The sequence below is a fragment of the Eurypyga helias genome, unplaced genomic scaffold (assembly GCF_000690775.1).
Source record: "Eurypyga helias isolate BGI_N326 unplaced genomic scaffold, ASM69077v1 scaffold26930, whole genome shotgun sequence".
NCBI classification, from domain to species: domain Eukaryota; kingdom Metazoa; phylum Chordata; class Aves; order Eurypygiformes; family Eurypygidae; genus Eurypyga; species Eurypyga helias.
This window is the reverse complement of record NW_010226783.1, coordinates 1-11,763: the sequence shown is the minus strand read 5'-3', so window position 1 is coordinate 11,763 and position 11,763 is coordinate 1. Positions and strand designations below refer to the sequence as shown.

The 11,763-nt window shown below is 41.7% G+C and overlaps 1 protein-coding gene across 1 annotated transcript in view; it reads left to right on the top strand.

The window, feature by feature from the left end:
- Positions 1-10,826, top strand: part of PUS7 (pseudouridylate synthase 7 (putative)) — a 21,589-nt gene extending 10,763 nt beyond the window's left edge. Inside the window, exons 7-15 of the mRNA XM_010154539.1 lie at positions 2,387-2,515; positions 2,747-2,872; positions 3,154-3,215; positions 3,633-3,793; positions 4,664-4,790; positions 5,518-5,619; positions 8,645-8,774; positions 9,851-9,942; positions 10,618-10,826. Coding sequence (XP_010152841.1) covers positions 2,387-2,515; positions 2,747-2,872; positions 3,154-3,215; positions 3,633-3,793; positions 4,664-4,790; positions 5,518-5,619; positions 8,645-8,774; positions 9,851-9,942; positions 10,618-10,754 — 1,066 coding nt within the window. The 3' untranslated portion in view covers positions 10,755-10,826. The remainder of the gene's footprint in view (positions 1-2,386; positions 2,516-2,746; positions 2,873-3,153; positions 3,216-3,632; positions 3,794-4,663; positions 4,791-5,517; positions 5,620-8,644; positions 8,775-9,850; positions 9,943-10,617) is intronic.
- Positions 10,827-11,763: the final 937 nt, after the last annotated feature.

The window sequence follows — 11,763 nt, the reverse complement described above, 5'->3', positions numbered from 1 at the left end:
GCCCACCAAAGCCGCTCTTTCACTGCCCTCCTTGGCTGGACAGGGGAGAGAAAATCTAACCAACGTCTCGTAGTTCGAGATAAGGACAGGGGGAGATCACTCAGCAATCACTGTCATGGAGAAAACAGACTCAACTTGGGGAAAACTAATTTAATTTATTACCATTCAAATCTGAGTAGGGTGCTTCTCGCACTCAGCTTTGCTCCTGATTTCTCTCCCTTCTTCCCCTGAGCGGTGCAGGGGGACAGGGAATGGGGGCTGTGGTCAGTCCATCACATGGTGTCTCTGATGTTCCTTCCTCCTTGGGGAGTACTGCTCACACTTTGCCCCTGCTCCAGCGTGGGGTCCTCCCCAGGCTGCAGTCCTTCTAGAACAGACTGCTTCAGCGTGGGTCCCCCATGGGGCCACAGCTCCTGCCAGGAGCTGAGCAGTGTGGGCTTCCCACAGGGCCACAGCCTCCTTCAGGCATGCCCCTGCTCCAGTGTGGGGTCCTCCCCAGGCTGCAGGTGGGTCTGTGCTCCACTGTGGCCCTCCATGGCTGCAGGGCACAGCCGGCCTCACCATGGGCTGCACCACAGGCTGCCGGGGAATCTCTGCTCCGGGGCCTGGAGCACCTCCTCCCCCTTCTCTCCACTGACCTGGGTGTCTGCAGGGTTGTTGCTCTCATATCTCACTCTCTCTATGGCTGCAATTAATCTTCCCAATTTTTTTTCACCTTTTCAAGTATGTTATCCCAGAGACGCTACCACCGTCAGTGATAGGCTCCACCCTTGCTAAGCGGCGCGGCATCTTGGAGCCAGCTGGCGTTGGCTCTGTCGGACACAGAGGAAGCTTCTGGCAGCTTCTTACAGAATCCACCCCTGTAGTCCCCCGGCTACCAAAACCTTGCCACGCAAACCCAATACAGCAGCTCTGAGTCATAGGTTGGATACGTCTGCTTGGCTGAAGCAGTGGGCCACATTGCCTACGTGCTTGTGTGCTGTGTGGCTCCTGTGCAACAGGAGAAAAACAAAATGACACCATGAAAATTATGTCCCGTTTCCTTCCTGACTTGTTTCCCCTTTCTTCCATCTGGAATCCCATTTTCTTTCTCACTGAACTCTGTGAACAGCTCCCGAGAAGGCTAACTACTGCCTTTGCTCATCTGTGAGTAGCCAGAAGGGGCAGAAAATGATGAAAAATTCTTCCTGCCTTAACCTACTCCCATAAGTTGCCTACTAAGATTAAAGTAAAATGTATTTTGTCATATTGCGAGCTAATTATGTTGTTTCTGGGAACTTGAAATTAGTCTTCCATACCTAACTAAGAATGATGGACGCCTTTAAGTCCTACCTTACAGTATCTGGTTCACTAGCTGGAATATTCTGCCTGGACTACTATTTACAGCTCTTGGAAAACCACACTCCTCAAGTGAGGAATTCCAAGGTTTGCGAGTCAGAAATTTGATCAAATCTCTGTTAAGAGCAGGGCATTCACTACCTAATTGTTCATATTTTTCCTCCCGGTGGTTTGCAGGTGCATACGTTTGCACATATCAAAAGAATTAGTAATTTGTGAGTGATGAGAAGCCCCAGATTCTCGTTGCTGCAAGGCAAGTTTGCAAAGTGATGACAGTTAACCAGACGTGGGATGTAGCCATCCTGGGTGCTGTTCCATTCATTTTTAAGGTGATGGCATTTAATCTTGTGTCCAAGAGCTTCGGTGTGTTGTAAGCAGGGATTGCAGGGGAGCGTGCTGATTTGTGGTGTCTGTTCAGGAGGGCCACAGTACCGGTCTCCTGCGCAGCCTTGGGGAGGAGACGGTACCCGTTTATCAGCCAGCCCTCAGCTGAGTACACTGGCCATGCTAGTTGATAAACTCATCTATCCCGCTATAAATCTTAAGAGGTGTCAAAGAGCAGCTCGGTGATGCTAAGATCGGGGTATGCTTCTAAAAGTATCAGCAGCAGAAATGGCAGGTATCGGTGAGAGATTGGATTTCATACTCTTCCGTCTGTGCTAAGCTTACAGAGTGGCTAACGACTTAATCACTGCATTTACAACTCTGCTAACTGGAGTGTGTTCCTGGTGCAGTTACTCAAATAAAGCAGAGTTCAGCTTGTGGGCTACAGCACACATCAATATTTATTGTTGAGTGCATACTGTAATACAGATGTGAAAAGACAGTCCAGAGGGTCTCTGTCACTCTATGCATTTTCTCTTGTATAAGTAGCCTTAAGAATTGTCTCTTCTTTTAGACATTTCATGAAAACACTTTGAAAAGGCAACGGTGTAAAACTGGGGAAACTGGTCTCGCTGGTTTTTGTTTTAAAAAGGCAGCATTTCTATATTTATTTAACTCTGTTTATCTAAGCATAGGTTGGTCACTGTTGTCTGTTTCTTTTTAGAATCACTGCACAAAGACTTGCTCATTTGAATAAATGTTTGATGAACTTCAAATTGGGAAATTTCAGTTACAAGAACCATCCACTGAAATTAGGAGAACTGCAAGGGAACCATTTCACTGTTGTTCTCAGGTAGTTTGTTAGTATGTGTTTACACAGTAATGTTAGATTTTTTTTTTTTCTTTCAATAGTTAAGGGATATCAGTGCATCTTGTGTTATAAAAAAAGAAGAAAAAGGCTTCTTTCGGCAGGAATCTGAACTTGATAAGTGCTGTATAATGTTGATGTTGAGCTTTAATATTATGGGGATCACAAAATAGTGTCAGCCATTAATAATCTTTCTATAACTTTTTTTAATGCTAGAAACATAACGGGAACTGATGACCAGATAGAGCAGGCAATGCACTCTCTCAGAGAAATTGGATTCATTAATTACTATGGAATGCAAAGATTTGGAACCACAGCTGTTCCTACATATCAAATTGGCAGGTATGTGTTATTGTCATACTTTTTTTAATTATTTTTATCCCTGTACAACTTCTAATATATTTTTGGGACTGTTTTTCTGGCATATTGCATGTGCCAGTTGTAATTTTAGATTTGAGAAGGAACTGTTTTTTCAGCTTGTTTCAGTGGATATCTTGCATAATACCACTACTTTTAACATTACCTAAATCTAAACACTAATACTTTTTTTTTTAATAAATTGGCTAAATCTTCTTAAAATATATGTAATTTTTTCTTAATAAACTTTACTGTTTGAATCTTAGAGCTATTCTACAGAACAATTGGAATGAAGTAATGGATTTGATATTAAAACCACGACCAGGAGGTAAGGACTGAAAAATGATAGATCAAGTGTTTCTGCCTCTCCTCCTCAAAGAATTGTCTGTTCAGGAAAAACGCATTTAGATTTCGATCCTTTTAATTTAAAAGGACATTTGTGAGGTAAGCTTTGCACGTGCTAAACTTCAGCCAGTTTAGCCATGGGCAAGAAATCTTCAGACTCTGCCTTTCTGCTTCTCTTTCCGTGCTGTGCAGTTTCTTGCAGTGGGGATGAAAAGGAACCTGAATACTTATACACAGGGTCTGCTCAGACTCCACGTGAATCCTTCCAACCTCAGCTATTCTGTTAATCTGTGTAATTACCGTGACTGAAACTTTAATTTTTCATCTGTTTTAACCAAAGGTGAGATGGATGCTTTCTGGTGTGTAGTTAAACTGCTTCTATTTTACATCCTTGTTCCAGCTGAGAAGGGATACTTAGTAAAATGCAGAGAAGAATGGGCAAAGACTAAAGATCCAGCAGCAGCCCTCAAGAAACTACCTGTAAAAAGGTGCGTGGAAGGACAGCTTCTACGCGGACTCTTAAAGTATGGAATGAAGAACATAATCTCTGCATTTGGCATAGTGAGTGTAAAAGTGCTGTGGGGTATTTACTTGAATACACGCTCCCTTGATGGTATCGTGGTGAATTTGAAATAGATTCATTCATGCTTCGTGAGTAGGAGGTTAAGTGTAAAATCTGTGCATTTATCCTGCCTTTTTGCTTGAAGTACTGCTGCATGGGAACTGATGACATCTGTAATTAATGTATGCATAATGAGCTTTCCAGTTTATACAACAATCTGTCTGGTATGTTGGAAGTAATACAGTTATACTTAGTAACCATGTATAATACTGAACTTCTGCACAATTCTCAGATCTGTATCAGAGCTTTTCTGTTGCTGTAAAAGTATAAATCAAACTGATAGTGTGCTGATGAATCAGCTTGGCATAGAGGTGGCGGATTCATTGTCATTTTCAAGTACTGTAATCAAGATCAAGTCTTTGGAGAAAATACCTCATCACCAGCAAATTACTGGGCCCATTGTAGGAGCTGAGAAATAATTTTTTGTTAATGAAGAAGATAGAATAACACTGTGCTTTCACATCTGCCAAGTTTACTTAAGATTTCAGGATGTTGAGTATGAATTCAGTGTTTTATAATAGCCCCATGTGTTTGAGCTGTTGAATAAAAAAAAAAGTTTGGGTTTTTCTTTTTTTTTTTAATTTAAGTACAGAGTTGTCTTGTGCAGATTTCACATGCATAAAAGCATTATTTCTTCACATACCCTTTTCCCAAATAATGAACAAAACCCAAATCTCTATACCAAGGCTTGTATTAGTCCTGTTGTTGGAGATGAACATTTCAAATATATGTCTTTTTGGTTATAGCTGAGAGAAAAAACTAAAAGCACATCTTTCTAATGTTTTACTCTTTTTTTTCTTTACCTCTAGATACCAAGGAATAATCGATTAATGTATATCCATAGCTACCAGAGTTATGTGTGGAATAATATGGTGAGCAAGAGAATAGAAGAGTATGGGCTTAGAGCTGTACCAGGCGATCTCACGCTTAAAGGAGGTAAAATCAGACAGACAAAAAGCCAGTGATTCTGTGTAGTTCAAATTATTAGGAAAACAAGGCTTGTGTCTGTTTATGTGATCCTGCCTATATGTTTTATTTCCCCTCTCACCCATTTTTGGTCCAGTGATTTCTGAATCCATTGGCCAGTTTTAGTCAGATTTTGCAAGGTATTGCAAGTTAGGTATTACACTTCCATTAGCTGTTGATCTGCTGTTTTTTTGAAATAGCTGGATAGGGAAGAGAGGACTGATTGTTCTCAAGAAGTAACTTAAACCTAGATGAGCTACGGAGAACTGGGGAAGGATGTTATGAGTGTTTTAAGCTCAAAAGATTTTGTCTGCACTAGTATCCTGTGAAGCAGAGGCCCCTCTCAGTTAAAACTTTCTCCACATGGATTTACTCTGGCATTTCCCTGGGGTGAGAATATCCACAGTATTTCTCCTTTGTGGACACCTGGTGCCTGGTTCGGGGATTGTTCGTCTAGCAGTCCTGACTGAACCAGTCACTGGAAATGAGGCTGTGATTCTGCCGGTAACTGTGACAGTCTTGGAGACTGTTACTTCTTTTCTTGGAAATGTTGTCTGTTAAGTGGAGATGAAACACAGTAGTTATCCCTACCAGAGTAGGCTTGTTTCAACCAAGTGGTTCATTTTAAATTTAGTGAATGTCAAGTGTCACAGGCATCCACACTGATAAACCCTTCATTTTTCTGTCCTGACTGTAGCCACAGCTGTTCATATCGAAGAAGAAGAAGTTGGTAACTACACTATCCATGATGTAGTGATGCCATTGCCTGGATTTGATGTTATTTATCCAAAGCATAAAAGTAAGTCTGACTGTTAACTTAGGTACTTACTCTGAAAATCTAAGTCTGCTTTAAAATTGTTCTTAAAAGGAAGATTAGATCTATTCAACCTTGGTGACCATTAAAAAAAATTCTCCATTTCAGTGCTCTGATACATTACTATGAGCCTCTCCCGTTGTGAAAATGATAATCTGCATTGTAACTTGTTTCTCTTAACATAAATCTGTTTCAGATTTCTTTTTAGCTAGTAGTTTTTCCAAAGAAAGAAACTTTTTTTTACTGAGGCAAAAATATTTATCTCAGCACAAGGGGAAAAAGATGCTGAAATATTAATTGAAAAATGTATGCATTTGATTTTTAAATGAGAAAACAAACAGCACTTCTAGAATTTGTAACCCAAGCACACGCTTGAAGTTAGGAAAAAGAAACAGATATGTTTGTTTAAATATAACTAATATGAATGTGTTTTTTTTTAAAAAGGCATATCTTTCATCTCCTGTATGTAATGTGCATTTGATCTAAACTGATTTTAATGGAGTAGATTCAGAGATCTATAATGATCTGCCTGGAACACAATGTTGTTATTAAGGGATAGAGTTGTAGAATCATTTTGATTGGAAGGGACCTCAGGAGCCCATCTGGTCCAATCTTTTGGTCAAAGCAAGGCCAGCTTGCTTAGGGCTTTTTCCTGTCAGGTCTGAAACTTCGAAGAACAAGTAGTCTGTAACTCTCCTCCCCTGAGCTAAAGCCGCCCAGTTCTCTCACTCTCCTCACGTGGCATGTGCTACAACCCCTGGTCATTGACCTCGTGGTCTTCCAGTGGACTCATTCACGTTTATCAGCTCTGTACTGGACACACCACTCCAAGTGCAGTCTCATGTGTTTCCGGCGAAGGGCAATAATTGTTTTTCTTGATGCAGGTACTGGCTAGGCTCCTGTTGCTTTTGTTGCTGCCAGGGTGCTCTGTTAAGCCTCCTTTCTGCTGGGAGTCCCAGGCCCCTCTCAGCAGAGTTGCTCCCTAGCCTGTACCGTTGCAAGGAGTTAATTCACGCTCAGGTACAGGACTTTGTCCTTGGTGGATTTCATGAGGTTCCTCTAGCCTGCCCAGGTCCCTCTGAATGGCAGTCCTACCCTTGGGTGTATCGACTGCCACCCCAGCTTGATTTTGTCCACAAACTTGGGGTGAATTCCAGCCACTCTATGTATGCTGATAAAGAACCAGGCATATCCCAGGTCCATGAGGAACTCTGCGTATAATGAGCTTCTGGGTAGAGCTGAAACCAGTAGTGACTCTCCTTTGAGATAATGAGCCAGGCAGTTCTTTACCCATCTGGCAGCCCACCCACTGTAATGTTCTGACCTCGGATGTAAGGATGCTCTGGGATCATGTCGACAGCCTTGCTGAAGGCAAGGCAGGCAACCGGCATTGCTCTCCCCTCATCCACAGATTATTTCATCATAGAAGGCAATAAGGTTGGTGGGGTTTTTTGGTTTTCTTTTCCTTTTTCCCCCTTTGGTAAAACCATGCTCACTGTTATGCTTGTTTTGTGCCCAGAAACATGTTCCAAGTGGATTAGCTCCATTATTTTTCCCAGGGATGAAAGTGAATCTGACTGGTCTGTAATGCCCTAGATCATCCTTCTTGCCTTTCTGAAGATGGGTGCACCACTTGGTTTTCTGCAGTCACCTGGGACCTCCCCCGATCTCCACGATCTTTCAGAGATGATAGAGAAAAGCTTTGCCCTCACGTGAGCCCACTCTCAGCCTGTATCATCTTCCACTACTGGTAGTCCCTCTCTTTCCTGAACCTTGCCTCTCGGAGCAAGAGGTGACCTTGCTGGTCACGACTGAGGCAGAGGAGGCATGGAGACCTTCAGCCTCATGTCTGTCTCCCGGCGACCTGCCCTGTTTAGCAGCAGGCCAACATTCTCGTTGTGTTCTTTCATTCCTGATGTTGCAGTTTCACTCATGTTGCTTTTGATGTCTCTTGGTGATTTCAGCTCTAGCTGAGCTTTCGCTTTCCTAGCACCATCCCTAGGTGCCTGGACAATGTTGGTATATCCCTTCTTTGCAACAGCCCTAGCTGTCACCTGCTGTGTGTGTCCTTAAACGTGGGCTGAGTCATGAGTTGCCTGCTTAGCCTAACCACTCTCCCAGTTCATGCACTTGTTTTCCTCACTGTTTGGTTGAACTGCTCTTGTAGTTGGTGGTTCTTAAAAGACCACTTGGGTCTCTTGAGCCTCTCTGCCTGTCAGAATAAGACCCAGAGCTAGGATCCCATTTATCACCCATCTCAGACACCTGGAAGGTAAAGATCTGTTTGTGATGAGTTGCAGCACTGAACGACATTGGAAAGAAAAGCTGCCATTCTTTACATTCAATATATTTATACTGGGATTTGGCCACAGTGAGCCTAACTTATTCCTGCTTAAAATTCCCGACTGCGTGAAGTAATGCTGGCAATTGCACTGCAGATCAAAGGCACCAGACAGCATTTTAGCTGCAGTATGTTCTTGTATTTCCATTGTCTTCCCTGTCTTCCACAGGTGTGCATACACACACCCTTATTTAAGGATGTAAGACACTAACGGAATTACTCCTTCTGTTGGCAGTGTACTTGAAAGGTCCCTACCAGCTAATTTCTTTACAGGCTCTCTTAAGTTACTTCACTCAGCTGCTTTTTCAAAGATAAAGCAATGGGTAGTCTGGCCCTTTTTTCTTTTTTTCTCCATGTACCTGATGTTAGTCTTGTGAAGTCTGGATACTGGGAAAGCGTGTGCGAGATGTCAGTGAAATATTTTGTAAATTTTGCTTTCAGCTGGAAGTTTGATTTGCTAAGATTCTTTCCTGTATACTGCTTCTACAAATCAGGTTGTAGAAGCAAACATGGTAGGTAATAAGATTTGCAATGAGTAACTTTGGTGTAACATTTATCCTGTATATGCTGAAAGCTACTAAATATAGGGGATGGAACGATCCATGAAAATGGGCTGTTTCAATCAGCCGCACTACATTCTCTCCTACTAAATATTTTCCTCTCTTGCAGTTGGTGAGGCCTACAAGGAGATGCTAGTAGCTGACAATCTTGATATCAACAACATGAGGCATAAGATCAGAGATTATTCGCTTTCTGGTGCATACAGAAAGATTATCATTCGACCTCAGAATGTCAGTTGGTAAGTAGCAGGATAAAGGAAATAATGCTTGAACTGACAGCATAGAATGTATGTGGGATGACCAAGTACAAGAACCGTTGTATTGACCCATGGGATGTACACATGGACTGAAACATAGGTAGGGCAGGATCTCTGCATTCCCTAGTGGTTTTTACGCAGCTGAAGTTGAACCATAGCTGCCTTTCTTCCTTGGTCCTCTGGTTCTGTGATGCATGAGTGTCAGGACACCTATGGTTGTACAGTCCTTGCAAGGGCTTGCCCGAGCACTTAATAGTTATTTGTGTTGCAACCGTGATAGATGGTATTCAAAGCAGGTCTTTTCATAGTCTTGCTGTAAGTTGTTCTCCAGTTACCTATCTGTCAGTCAGAAAGATTTGTGTCACTCAAACCTACTAAATCACTGTTAGAGACTCAACCTGGTTGCCATGCGGCAACTGAATAAATACCTTTTAAACAAGTGACTATACAGCTGTGCAGAAAGACTTGATCACTGATGCATGGGAAAAGAAAAATACGGAGAGTTTAGGAGGGAGACAAAAAATACAAATGTTTGCACTTTAATTAGCGCTGGTGTTTAAAGCTTCTCCACTTCCCAGTTACTTTTCCAGCGTCGTCATTACATATGGAGTGTTACGTGAATGGTAGAAAGAGTAGAATATGTGTTTAAGGCCTTTCAAAGACGTTTAGACGGCTTTCTTCAAAGTGAAGGCTTCCCCCCCCCAGTATTCTTAGAGTTGACACCATTCCTCACATAATGTCATAAACTACAGTTCTTGGATAGCTGGAAATCCTGACAGCCCGCGAGGGAAGACAGATGATGTACGCAAAGAAACTTCTCACTGATTTGGTATTTTTGTTACAATTCTCGTCAATGAGAGGCGAATCTTCTACATAAAGCTTTACCAGTTATTGCACCATAAAGGCCACCTTCCCTTATTTAATGAGAAAATCAGTTCCATTTCAGTTGTAATTGCCAAATTTGAATAAAACATTAATAAGACACATACAATTTATATTATTTTATACAAATGTATTATGAATAATTAATATTTTTAAATCTTACGTATATTATAAAGGGAGGTTGTTGCATATGATGATCCCAGAATCCCGTTATTTACTACGGATTTAGATAAGCTGGAAGGAAAACCATTACCAGTTCTTCCTATGGGTAAGTTGATCTTTTCTGCTGATGTTTGATCTGGCTGTTGGCTTTGAAGTGCTACATATGGAAAGCTCTTTTAAGAAGAGCTTTTATTTAACTAGACTGTTCAGCAGTGCTACTGAAGAATATCCAAAGTCAGGTGTCTAAATAAGGACCCTTATTCCTCAAAAGTGTGAGCAAGTCTGCCAGCAGTCTGTACTGACTGTTACGTTGCCTTACAGACACCTGTAAAGTCAGTGAACGCTCAGCAGTAAATGTCTCTGGTACTTATGAAGGTGGAATTAGGCCATCAATTGTCTATATGCTTAGGCATATATTATTTGTGCTCAATTTGAGCTGACTCAAATACTTAACAGAATTCAGTGGAAATCTTTCTTACAGAACTCTGGTCTCAAGGTGTTTTGACAGTACTTTCCACAAAAAGTGAAGAGAGGCTAGGAATCCATTTCTGAAAGAACAAAAGTTCATTTTGCTTTTAAAAAGAAAATGTTAAAGTAGTTGTGTTATGAAATTCCACTGTGGATTGTGAATTGGAGTGTGGTGGTGGTTGTTTTGTTTTAGGGGTTTGGGGAGTTGGTCATGGAAAACTTTAGTGCTGTTTAGATGTCATCCAGGATGAGCATTACTTAGGCCCTTAACAACTTTTTCTTGCTTTGTGTCTCCTCTTACCCTCCATGATAGATGGTAAATTCAGGGCACTAAAGATGGAGTTCTCCCTTCCCCCATCCACTTACGCTACCATGGCGATTCGAGAAGTTTTGAAAATGGACACAAGCATAAAAAACCAGACACAACTGAATACTACCTGGTTGCGCTGAACGAACTGCAAAAAAAGATTTTAACATATATAAAGTGTTTTCCTATTTACATGCTCTGTACAAATCTTTAAAGATTGGTAGTAAGAGATTTGTATTTTTTTAAGTTTTTATTAGTGCTAGCATTTAACTTCAGTAGTCATTTGCAACATGGTGGTTGTAATATAATGTAGATCTTAGTGACTGCTGCTTTTTAATGAATGACTGAGTTGCTTGAGCTGTGACAGGGGCGCATCTTCAAGAAACGGGCTCACAGTAACTTCAGACCTGGAAGAATGTTTAGCCTGCTTTTGGTTTGGCAAGCACTGAATGTTTTAATGAGTTCAGCACATCTTGAAGTCTCTTCAAATACATTAAATTACAGCTTAGAACAATGAATTACAAGGTAATTAAGATATTGATGAACACTGACGTTGCAGGAGTTTTTGCTGGTAGCATTGGCGCTGATGCGGTAGAGGATTCTGTTAGCAAGGCTTTTTATGTGCTGTGAAGATGTGCAGCTGTTTTAATTAGTTGGTCTTTTCACAGAGGAAATACTTGTGTGTATTTTCCAGGTGTACTGATACCTGTACCAAAGAACAGGTCCTGAAAATAAATTAGCCTGAAAGTCTAAGCCTGTGTTAGTAACACCTTCCCTTACACATCTCTGCTGCTGGCAGGGGGTGAGCTGGGCTGCTTGCAGAAAAAACATAGAATCACAGAATGGTTTGGGTTGGAGGGGACCTTAAAGACCATCTAGTTCCAACCCCCCTGCCATGGGCAGGGACACCTTCCACTAGACCAGGTTGCTCAAAGCCACATCCAGCCTGGCCTTGAACACTTCCAGGGATGGGGCATCCACAGCTTCTCTAGGCAACCTGTTCCAGTGCCTCACAATTGGTGCTGTGACTCGGATACATACTGTAACGCTGTCCTAAAAACACAGTTTCAGCCTCTTTCTAAATCAAATGAAAAGCCTGTGTTGCTGAAATCATGTAAACAGAAGACAGCCGCTGCTGTTTACATGGTGCGG